The sequence below is a fragment of the Amphibalanus amphitrite genome, unplaced genomic scaffold, assembly GCF_019059575.1.
Source record: "Amphibalanus amphitrite isolate SeventyFive unplaced genomic scaffold, NRLGWU_Aamphi_draft 000153F_arrow, whole genome shotgun sequence".
Taxonomy (NCBI): Eukaryota; Metazoa; Arthropoda; class Thecostraca; order Balanomorpha; family Balanidae; genus Amphibalanus; species Amphibalanus amphitrite.
The window spans coordinates 591,256-603,466 of record NW_024881648.1 but is presented as its reverse complement, the minus strand read 5'-3'; the positions used below and the strand labels follow the sequence as shown (position 1 = coordinate 603,466).

The following is a 12,211-nucleotide window of genomic DNA, read 5'->3' as shown; positions in this document are numbered from 1 at the left end:
TACGGATGAACTTTAAACGCCATGATCAGTCATGCGGGCGGAGCCACTACCTAAATAAAATTGTTTCGAATGCACAAACTATGAGGATTGATGTTATCGTTGCTTGTTGACACGAATCATTACGAGAGGAAAAAAAAACACTTCAGAAGTCTCTTGACAACTATGGTAAAGGATGAAGACTACAACACATCCCTCCTCCTGCGTCTCAGGGCGGCGACACTAGCGCTGCGGTGCGGAGCCGGCCGGCACTAGCCGCTCTCGGGCGGCCCGCTCGGCTAATGCTCGCTCACGGCGCCCTCGGGAACCGGCCGACCCACCGCGGACAAAACATATTTTGTTTCGCCAAGGTGTGTAAATACTGGTCGTCCGAGTCCCCCGAGAGGCAAAAACTGCCGACGGAGGCAGTGTTTGCCGGTGCCGGCCGGCGGTCCAAATGGCCCCCCGATGACCGCCGTGCTGCTCCGGGGCGGCCGGCGCGCGCGCACACTGCGCCCCGACCGACACCCGGGGGACGCCGGCACTGAGGCCATTCCGGCGAATATTATGACCAGCGCGAGCACTTTGTGGCGGATACGCTGCGCACTGGCCCATCTAGAGCTGCAACAAGTGCTCCTCGGGGACCACTGGCTCAAAAAAGACGAACGCGGAGCCTCATCGCAAAAGTTGGCGGAATATATTGCGCCAATTGCGAAAGTTGCAAACTCCAAAAATCTTTTAAAGGTCAGATAAATAAAAGCAATGCTAATTAGGTGTGGAAATTAGCTATTACAGAAGACAAGCTGGTTGCTCACAGTCACGACGTCTCCATATAACAGTGAATATTCGCTGAGCGCTGGACTTACCGTCTGAGCCTGGCCCGGGACATTCTGAGGTCAGATGTTGGGAGACCTCGTCGGCAGACACCAGCTGCTGACAGCACCACCGGCAGCTGACTGCGTTCACACCTAAAAAAAGAACAGATACTGTGAGAAGGGAACACTCGACTTCACCTGAACTTGGGCAACGGTAAAAGGGAAGGTAATGCTAAAAGCTAGTCGTGAGTAAACACTCAAAAAGTTTGCACGTCAAAAAATCTGCGGATGTTCTGATGTCGAAGGATTCGAACCAAGGAATTAATTAATACCTGCTGCACAGCCTCCCATTCCGCTGGACGGTGGATTACCCCGTCCGTCAGACCTGGCCTGACACCTGGCGGCGGCTGGCGTCATTACACCGCCACCTAGCGGCCGATACCACAGTCCCGGGATCACACGGAGAAAAGGCACTCAGCGCATAGCGCAATGAAATGATCATGAAAAGAGCTTACATCAAGTTTCGTTTTTCTCCTCCGACGGAAAAAAGGAGAATATGGCCGCGGGCGGCTAGGAAGTGATGTGCCGAGACAGGCTAGGGTCTTACATTCGGCTTATAATGCCGAGCTGCCTCAGATAAAGCACGCCTAATCCCAATCAATTATCATTCATTTAGCTCGATGACAGGTTTGTGAGCTTTAAAGTGAAAAATATCGAAGACCTCACAAAGTACTTACGAGCTGATAAGATCAGGTCAAGTTTGTTATATCTAAACATGGCATGACTTGCCTGCATTTCATAAAATAACACCTTGCCTAGCGAGACGAGCCCAGGAACAGATATATACCAACACTTGTAAGCACTAAGCAGGTTAATGCACGCCACGATGTCAAGGCCCAGCACCAGTACTCTACAGTCCCAGAACCAGAAGCCTCTGTGACCATCGAACGACCTCAAGACGTCTCACATGCAGACACTTTCCTTTATAACAGCTAAACTTGGGATTTCAGCGGAAGAGCTCGGCATAGCTGCACAGACTATACAACACCAACACTGCGGAAATTTGTCTGCAGTTCTGGTCTCACTAGTGTTTATGACCAGCCGTCTCGCCCTGTTCCCCATTACCGCTCGTATATATTCAAGAACATTTCAACTTTCCCAGTTTTGCACAGACTGTTCGTCGGCCTGAGTCCCCGAGTTTCGTATGTCCCTCGAGAAAATCCCTGGTTGATGCTCCAGGTTCCCTCACCTTCCACAACATTATAAAGTCACATCAACGGGCACCAGAGGCAGATGATGGAATTAAGTCGCCTTAGAAATCGGAGTTAAAGAAACACTCGGTCTGCATAATCGGACCCGATGCTGTAGAGTGTAGATGAATTATAAGATGCCTCTGAAAATGCGTTCATATTCTTGGAATGGATCGTGAAATACTCACTTAGTTTTTCATATTTGGAAGCCACCCTACCCGAGGACCTTTCAATATTTTCCGAGTTTTGGTATTGTGTTATAACCCGCGCCCCGCTGAGGGGGGGGGGCAGAATCTGCCCCCCTCCCGTTTTTCGCCAATAACTTCTAAACGCGTTACGCCAGCGACGTCAAACTTTCAGTACCTTATCATACATCAATTTGACACGTTCCCTGAAAATTTGAGCGAAATCCATCGGATTTTTTTTTGAGAAATTGACGTTTTAGTGACGTCATGTTCGCCATTTTCGCCTCAAAAACGGCAAAATTTCAAACGCCGCTAACATCTTCATTTTTAAAGGAATCAAGACGTCACAAAAAAGGTTATACGTGATTCTTCTTTGTCTATCAAATGACTATCTCGGATTTTTGAAAATTTTGGATTTTGGCCCAAATTATTTCAAAAAACTGACTTTTTTGGGAAAATAATCATAAAATCCAAAATTTTGAGTGTATCGAAAAAACCGGAATATATGTCAGAGAAGTGGTCTATGTGCACCTACATACCAATTTTTAAAAGAATCGGTTCAAAAATGTGGGAGTTATTCAAAATTTTATGACGTCACGACACACAAAAATTTTGAAAAAAAAAATGATTTTTTTTGGAAGTTCTAGACCTCGTACGGAAACAAAAATAGCACCATTCGATTTGCCGTGACAAACTGCATCAGATAGATACCTTTTTAGGCCTAAACAACCAACTTCAAAATTTGACCTCACTTGACCTGACCTGGACCTGACCTCGACCTGAAATTCATCCAGAGGTGGTCCATATCCAGAGGTGGTCCATATCACTAATTGAGTGTGTCTATTGAATTCTATGAGTAAAATGACCCATAAAACATGTGTCGCACATGCCCTTTTCTATATTTTGTTTTTGGTGACCTGACCTGACCTGACCTTGACCTTGACCTTTGAATGACATTGTATGCAACGAATATTGTCTTGGTAGTCTAAGAACACGTTTTGGGCAATCAACTCAGTCCATTCTTCGGCAACTACGGTGCAAGGCCGATACTGTAGAAACTTGCATTTTGTACCCTTGACCTGACCTTGACCTGACCTCTGACCTACTTAACCAAAAAATTTGGGCTCTTAAGATCCGCTTTGTTGAGAGCTTTCGATTGCCGTTTTCCCCGTCTTTCTACCACCACCGGTTCGGAAGTTAGACGGGGGGCAGAATCTGCCCCCCCCCCCCCCCCAGCAGGGCGCGTATGGCTGAATAGCCCAGCGGGGCGCGGGTTAAGCTCAACGCCCATTTTCAAATTGTAAGCACAGGGCAGATCAGAATTAGGAATAAAACTCCAAATTCGAAGCTGGCTCGGATTTTATTTCATAATAACGGCGTCAGGTCAAGAATCAATATCATTACATGGACCATGCTTACCGCCAACACTGCCTTCAGCCCCGTTAGAATTCCGCCTGGGGCCTACGGAATCACGGATGCAGGCACGGAGCCCAGCTGGACCCGGGCACCGGAAGGCGGCCGCTTCAGCAGGGGGTGGGGAGAGCACAGAGAGGACAGAGCACGGAGAGCTGGGCAGAGCGCGGGAGGTGCATTATGCATGAGGCGCCCCGTCCGGGACCGCGCCTCCGCCGGGCCAGAGGTTACGGCAGAAATCTGCCCGCGCCACACCCCTTCTCTCCTCGTTCCCACACCCGTCCCCAGGCTCAAACTGTCACAGACTTTCCCGCTATGGCTTCATTTAGTGGGAAGTGCTCATTTGGTCCAACAAGCCAATGCAGCACCACTGGAGATAAGAAAACGGTAGAAGTAGGCCAAACGCCTAAGCCAACAGCTGCCCAGCGGTATGTAACGGTAGTGATTTTATGGTCAGCCATCCGCGGACAGCCTCCCTGAAGGTTACCCCAGTAAAGGGCTCACCCCGGGGCTCATCGGGGGCGAGGGGCGGCCTCATCGGGAGTAACGATCATTGACATCCGAAACACGGAAGCCAGCGACTGTGCGACCGGAAAATCGGAGTGGTAAGGGACAGGGGCGGGATAGAACGGGATAGTAATTGTACTTTATTTTCCTGAACATGATTTGACAATTGACCGCGTTACAAAGATGGCCTGGCATCTTCAATAATAAGCTGCGATGGCTTATTTTTGATAACCATAACAAATTTAGCAGTAAATACATCAAGCAATTATATCGAGCGCATTTACGCTCGTCCAGCTTTACTACGGCCAAAATGGCGAGATCAACTCATTTGAAGGTATCGACATATTTGTGTCGGGTTACCAAATACCTGGGACACGGAGAATGCCGCCGCGCTCCGTTACCGCCCCAGTTACAGGGCAGTACCGGTCAGCCGGTCGGCGGGGAGGGCAGACGGAGTGGCGCCGCAGCTGTCCGTTCGTCCTCTCCGGCCCGCCGAGACGCCGCCGACGCCGGATTATTAATCCGGAGCGGCGCGGCCGCCCGTGGGCGCCCGGGCGCCGCTCCCCGGGGGGCGCCCGGACCGGGCGGCGCGGCGCCCCGCGGCGCGCGCCGGGGCGCCGCCGGCCTCCCGCCGGAGCCGGCGGGGGGCGCCAGTCGCCGGCGCCCCGGCCGCCCGCCCCCCGCCGCGGCCCGCCTGATGACTCAATCAGCTGGCCCCGCCCGGCCTGCGCGCCGCCAGGACGGACAGAGATGTGGAGAATGAGACCAGATTTACCAAACTGAGACCCGCCCGAGCCACTACATATGACTCCGATATCAGCAGGGGCGTGAAACAGGAGCGGTCCATTCGACAAAACCTACTTATATCCAAAACACTTAAAGGGACCCTCCCACCTTCAAAAAAGTTAATGAATTGACATGAAAGTGATGTCGCTCGGTTCAGCAAGAGCAAAAACGAATATCTACCAAATTTCATCGAAAAATCTTCACCGGTTTTCAAGATATTAGACTTTTACTTTTGTTTACTTTTTGGGATCTCCGCTGTTCCTAGTGACTTTATTTGAAAGTGCGGCATATGTTGCGCGCTTAGCAGCATATACCACCGCGTGCTACCAAACGTTTTAGTCAAACATTTAAAAATCGTTAGATATCTGCGCTGACGTCACACATTCAGAGGGGTATTCCTATGCATAAGCCCCTCTGAATCAAAATGTTGCAATTTTGAAATTCAATATTTCCGATTTAAGGCATTTCTCGATGTTGTGAGTGCCGAAACCGGTAATTGTGAGCCAGGGACCCCATTTTGGCTATCTCAACTCAAATCTAATGTTAAGGTGGGAGGGTCCCTTTAACGGTGAACATTACGTCAGCTCACACGTATGTATTGATACTCTGAAGTCCAAGCTACCAATTCCTCGTCCTGACCCTGCACAACAATTCATGCCGAAAGCGCCAAGCGGGATACATTCACTGATGACGAGTTCAATGGTCCATTTCGGCTGTTACCATCGGGGCTGCAGCTGAGAGGGCGCTGTCCAATTCGATATAACTCGTAACTCGGCTAACTCGGTCACCCCCAGTTGGAACCCGGTTAGCGTCAGTTAGCCGGCTGACCGGTCGGACACAGCCACTTCCGCCGGCTATAGATCTGCTGAAGGTAATGAGGCACTGCATAGGTAAATCATTTGCTTTGATAGGTAATTGGCAAAACATGGCGCAGAACAGGTAGGCATTGCAATAAATACTTGGAAAGGTATCAGCGGCAGTATCTAACCAGTTAACCTTTTCCACAGCACTCAAAAGTGATCAAGCATTCGTGCAATCATGCATACTGTGCAATGTGCAATGTGCATATTAATTTGGAATGACGGTCATAAAAGCGCATTGCTGTGGTGAGCATAATTGTTTTTATTAAGAACGCGGTCGCTATTCTTCCACATGGTGCATAGGAAAGTAGCAAGAAAAAACGCGCATTTTACATTATGCAGCGATAATATGTGTAGGTGATGTATTGTGCATGCTGCTCCTTATTATAACCTCAAACCACAGCCTTGCTTTGCGTGCCATGATTTAAGGATTTGCATTTACGATTTATTTTAGACGACAACATAGTTGCAAAATACCGCCTCCTGGGCACTTGAGCAGGTAGAAAAACGATCCAAGGCCTGGCCTGAAACGAATCATAGTTAAATGGGGTTGGCGTATATAAAACACAATGATATCTGTGCGTTTGTTGCAGCTGCTCACCAACTCCCTAACTAACAGCCACGCGCCGTGAGCGCGGACCTCAATCAGCAACAGAGGGCAGCTTAGAGGCATAGCACATCCTCTACCGAGCAGAGTCTGCTCAACAGACAACATACATATACCAAAGGACGGTGCAGAAATAGGTACCAAAACGTCTGCTACCGGTCAGGCAGTTCCTCTGCCCGGCCGCTGCCCAACATGTGTTTACGACGGCGTTGTAAAGCAGCGGTTTACGGCAGCGCTGGAGAACGGCTGGTCGGTACGACAGGGGCGCAGACCACTTGGGCGCACCCTGCTCTCCGTGTGAGGGATGAGATTGTTTGAGGGATGCGGCTATAGTGGGCCGGATGACAGACCGAATGTGATTTGTATGACGGTCGTATACAGAGCACGTCATTCGTCACATACGGACAACGAGACAGTGAGGGAGTTCACAAACTCATCGAGGCAAGTCGAATTCAACCATCGAGACATGAAGTTGTTAAAACAGACTTAGGACCACGCGATGGCTGAACTTCCCTAGTCGCATCGAATGCTGTAGATATCCTTGCTCATTAGCCATCACTTCATACCTGCACACAGGTAAGAGAGCTTTAGTTTCCTGTTACAAAAACGAGCTTCTTCAATCCCTTTCCCAGCTCGGCTCTGGCAGCAATGACGGCGGAAGTGGCGGTAACAAGCTGCGCCTGCAATGAGTCGCGGGGATCGATTTGCAATGCATGCATACTGCCTGCGGACACCGTTCGACCGCTGGCGTGTAGAGACGGCCACTGCGACCATCGAGCCCCGACCGGTCGACAGTGGGACGGCCGCACGGACCGATTGGTCACCAATTAGTCGCCGGGGGACGGGGGCCGGTCTGATTAAACGGCCCCCTCCGGCCCGGCGCGCGGTCCCCCGACATCGACAGTGCAGCGGACCGGGGACGGCACGGCGTGCAACGGCAACAAATACACGCTCAGCGGCGACGCTCGATTCGGCGGGCAGCGGAATCGAACGGCGGATAGGCTCGATTACTTCCGCAAAGGGAGCAGCGGCGGCACCGATGGCCTTGTGACTTGATTGCCGCCCACTTAGCTATTGATGGATGTGGGTCTGAACAGGGCACCAGCGATTTGAAAGATGTCTCGGGGATTGCTGTCCGGTGCCCGGCGTGCATAATCAATGCATATATGCAATAAACGGTTGATGGTTATAGATCAGAGATTCGGTGAATCTGTGATATCGATGATCCATGTTTGAATACGTTGGGTGGAATGAGGAGACCTGCTAGGCACATCAGCTAAAAACAGGTGGTAAGCAGGGTGTGGCCGAAGATCTTGCAGACTCTTCCAACCGATACTTCATTAAACCTCCTTCCTGTCATGCATCAGCTGCAACTAAGGGCGAACATGAATTGAAATCCCATATGTTCAAAATGTTGAAAAAACAAGAGCATGTTTTGAAACATATTGTTGAGGACTGTTGAATGGAAAACCGAATCACTTGTTCCTGAAAAAGGCGCGCGGGACGGAGGGAAGAACAAAATCTGTACTAAGGCCACACGATAGCGTTATTCTGAAAACTAGCAGCGATTAGTATTGAATAGCAAACGTCCTTGAATTTGCTGTCATTTGTCAAAAATCGTCAGAGAAGGGCCAGGAACCCGCGACAAGCCTATAGTGCATGCTTATTTACTATTTTTACTCATCGCGGAAGAACATCACAAAAAAAACAAAGCCGCGTTGTACGATTTCCCTAGTGACCCGCCTAGCCGAGAGCGTCTGCCCCTCCTCCGGCCCAAGGGAGCTGGGGGTGCCTCTCTGGGGAAGTAGACCAGGGATACCTCTCTAGCCGGGGAGAGCTGAGGACTCGTCCACGAACGGCAAGACCTGGGGATGCCTCAAAGTTGCTGCAGGCCGTGGAGTACATACCTACATTTGAAGCGGGTTCTTAGGTGTTCTTGGTTAGCGTGTTCTTAGGGCAGCCGGTATCCCCCCCCCCCCGTCTCCCAATCCACTGGACGGGGTGCTGTGACGACTCGGAGTAAGCCCATCATCCGCCGCGCCCCGGTCTGCGGCGGCTGCACCTCTGGGCCGCCGGCCCGGCCCGCTCCGCAGCCGGCTGGTGTGCTGGATTGATTCGCCCGGGCGGCCCTTAATGAGCTCCCCGAGGACCCGACCACTAATCGGCACCGGCGTGGGCGCGGGCGGGGGCGGGGGCGAGGGCGGCGGAAAGTTGGCGGGCCCGCCGCTCCGTGCCCCGGAGAGCGGCCCCAGCGGACTCGGCGCGGGCGTGGTCAACAGCACAGAGCGGCGGAGTGGGTTCGGTGCAGGTCTGGTGCCGCCGCACCCGGCCACAACACAGACCCGGCTGCAGTTGGAGGGACTCCTCTTCACATAGCGAGACAAGTGCCGCAGCACTGGGCACACATGGGCCACAGCGTCAAACTGCACAGTGCACATAACTCCACTCACACGACTGCAACACTTCATCCCATCCCACATACTATTCCACCATCATCAAGCCGAACCCAGACCATCATATCCGACACATCCTGGGTCAAAACAGTCGACCCCGCCCTGGCGGACACCAGATGACAGCTTTGCTGCGCAGTCTCTTCTCATGCGCTCAACTGGGATACAACTAGGAAAGATTTAGGGTCTAAACTCGAGTTCAAGCCAGATCCTTATTTATCCCGCTGACACCACAATACTGTCCGAGGGTTTGGTGGGTGCCTGCAGTTGCATTAAAACAAAATTACATGCAGCCCAGAGCTCACGGTGCTCTCACGCTGTCCTCAGCGGCAGGAAGCGCTGGCGACCGGGAGACCCAGTGCGTCGACGCCAGTCGCCGGGCGAATGCCACCGCTAAATGTGAATGTCAATCAGTACGGAGGCGGGCCCGGGGCTGCGGCCCTACCGGCGGTGACAGGGGACTTCCTCGGAACTCGGGATACATGAATGTCGTTCAGCGGAATCGGAGCCGGCATCACAGTATCAACGTCCGCCACAAAGGGTTCGAAGTGGGCGTGGCAAGGGCTCCAGCATTCGAAATGACTTGCGATGTCATCATCCGAAACATAGCAAAAGTCCATGGTCTCATGTGATGCAATATCAAAAACTTTTGAATATATGTAGAATCGAACAACGAAAAACGGCATTGACTAGAACAATGACCATTAATTAAGCTAAATTAATTAGAAGCCAATATCAATGACATCAGAGCTTTATCCGCACAAGGTGCTCACGTAAACACAGGCTGAACTGCTACTGCTGCTGCTGACACCACCAGCATCAGAAGTGGTTCCGTCACCGCTGCCCCCCACCACCGTCACCACCTCCACCCGTCTCCGGCGGGCCGGCGGCGCACGGTCGTCTCGGCCGGCGGTCCCTGCGGGCCCCCGTCCGGGAGACATGCCCGCCGCTCCCCGGAGACACTGCGCCAGATCACCGGGCGTCGGCCAGCCGTCTGGAGGCCGCCCCCCGGGACCGGCCGGCCTGCAACCTCGCACCGCGCGCCGAGCGACCAGCCGGGCCGGCAGGAGAGGAGGCCAGCAGCCGCTGTCAACACGGACAGGGAGCTACCGCGAGCAGAGCAGAGAGTCTATACATATAGAGTCGCTGCCAGCAGACAGCTACCGCGAGCGGCGACGAGCAGAGCCACCATGTTGGAGATGGAGGCGGTACTGATACTGAGGGAAGCTTTTGTCCCTGTTCCCGTGCGACGAGAGCACTGTTTTCTGGCGGATTGCGATAGCGGTGGACAGGCTAATCTGTCGACAGGGGCAGCGGTGCCCTGTCGACAGTGTCCAGCGGCGGCAGAGGGTCCCAGTAGCGTGTCAGGACCGCCTCTGGTGACAACAGGAACACCAGCCCCGCACCTGGCCGGTGCCGTGAGCGAGGACCGCCGACCCGCTCGTTAGTGGAACATTGCCGCATTCCTCCGCCCCGTGGCCACCGTCTCGTGATTCCGCGCACGCCCCAGCTGGCAGCGAACATCCATGTTCACGTCAGATCTGACATGACATTTCGTGTCCAGCGGGTGAAAATGTGTGAAATTCAGAGGCATGTTTTTCATGCCAGTAAAAATGCAATAACTAGCAGCATAATTAGCCAGCTGATTGCGTGCGAGCTGCAAGTACATATAGATCACAAACACAATGATGGTTTGACGTGATGACATGATTAATGCATGTTATGGTGTTATGACTGCCCGTGTCACACCGGACACTCATATTGGAGCTTCTGACGGGCGCGCCGCGCGCGAATCCGGCGCCGTGGCCGCGTGTTTACCTTCCGCCGGCTCTCCGTCAACGCCGCCGTGACGTCCGGCTCAAGGGCGACCTTCGAGCTCCCGACATGCCTGGCGATCGGGCCTGCGCGCCGCCACCGCCCCCCGCCGCGGACCCCGGTCCCCCGGGGCCCCGCCGCCGGGCCCCGGTCCCCGGGCGCGCAGCCGCGGGTCCCCTGGGCCCCGGGGCCCTCGGCCGCCGTCTGCAGCTCCGCCGGGAGCGCCAGGTCCGCTGCATCGAGCGGCTGGTCGGCCCCGCCGGACCGAGTTCGGCTGTTGGCGGTCCGGGGAGACGGGTCGGCCCGTGTACCGGCTCCACCGGTCCTGTCCGACCCCAGAGCGGACAGCGGCTGGACTCGGCTGCGGCGCGTGCTCGAGAGGCACCTCTGGCCATCTGGCCGGGCCGGGCCGCCACTCACCGCTGCTGTCAGCGCCCCCCGCCCCCGCCCCGTCCCCCGGCGGTGACCCCCCGGGGACCTGAGGTCACGCGGCGGCGGGAGGCGGCGCGCCGCTGTGAGGCCGTATCGACCGGCGGGCGGCGGCGGCGCGGGTCCCGCGGGGCCCTCAGTCCCAGTGAATTCCCAGTCGACCTCCCGCGGGACCTGCCGGCGGCGTTCAATACTCCTGCAGGGCCGCCGCCGGCGCCCCCGCGCCGACCGGCCGGCCGGCCGCGCGCCGGCGGACACACCGCCTGACCTTGGGTCACCGGCAGGTCAGGGCGTGACCTGAGGTCACATCAGCAGACATGAGGTGAGTAGACAAACAGGTGACATGTGTCGGGGATGGTATAAGTTAACAATGCGGTAGATGTAGTGACTTCAGGTCCCTTGTTGACTAGCACAAGGCCTTTACCAGGAAACGCTACATCCGGTCACAGGACAGAGTGGGATGAAGGGTGAAGGGATAAGGCCAAGGGGAGACATTGGGCTGATTCGATAACCAGCTTGTGCGCCGCGGCGGCTGAGCCGTCCCCGTGGGACAGGCACGCCCCGGTGGAACAGACAGGTCACCCGGCTGCGCAAAAGGTCACCCCAGAGGAGTACGCTGAGCTCCAATGGGAACCGGCCCACAATCGGCTGTCGGGCGGTTTGAACTGATGAAAGTCAGCCCGGAAAAAGGAAGCATGATCAAAGATGAGAATCGGTTGTCCTAATGATAAAAGACGACGGATGCGACGAGGGGTCACATACCAGACATCGAATGACCGAGGAGGATTGTCGGGTCAGGTCTCGTCAGCCTCAGGCGTTATTTGCATGATCCCATAAGACGGCATCGAAGGAACGCTGCTAAAGGTCACCCCATCCTAAAGCGAGCGGCGGAAACTGTCGACATGGCAAGGAAATGCCAGTCTCATCACATGCGGGCCCAACGACGAAACAATGGATAAGAACTGTGGACACACAGAGCGAAGTTTACGAGCGGCGAACACCGGCTTCGCCTGCTGGTCAGTTTGACTGAAGTGGTCGGAAAGCCGGCCTGGATTACGATATGTGACGACCATGGTGGAAACACCATTCAGTCGGTAGTTATGATTCGCCCGGTGATA

The 12,211-nt window shown here is 54.2% G+C and overlaps 1 protein-coding gene across 1 annotated transcript in view; it reads right to left on the bottom strand.

Moving 5' to 3' along the window:
• LOC122383060 (zinc finger protein 423 homolog) overlaps nt 1-12,211 on the bottom strand; it is a 66,700-nt gene that overhangs the window by 50,243 nt on the left and 4,246 nt on the right. The window contains exon 3 of the mRNA XM_043369156.1: nt 843-944. Coding sequence (XP_043225091.1) covers nt 843-944 — 102 coding nt within the window. The remainder of the gene's footprint in view (nt 1-842; nt 945-12,211) is intronic.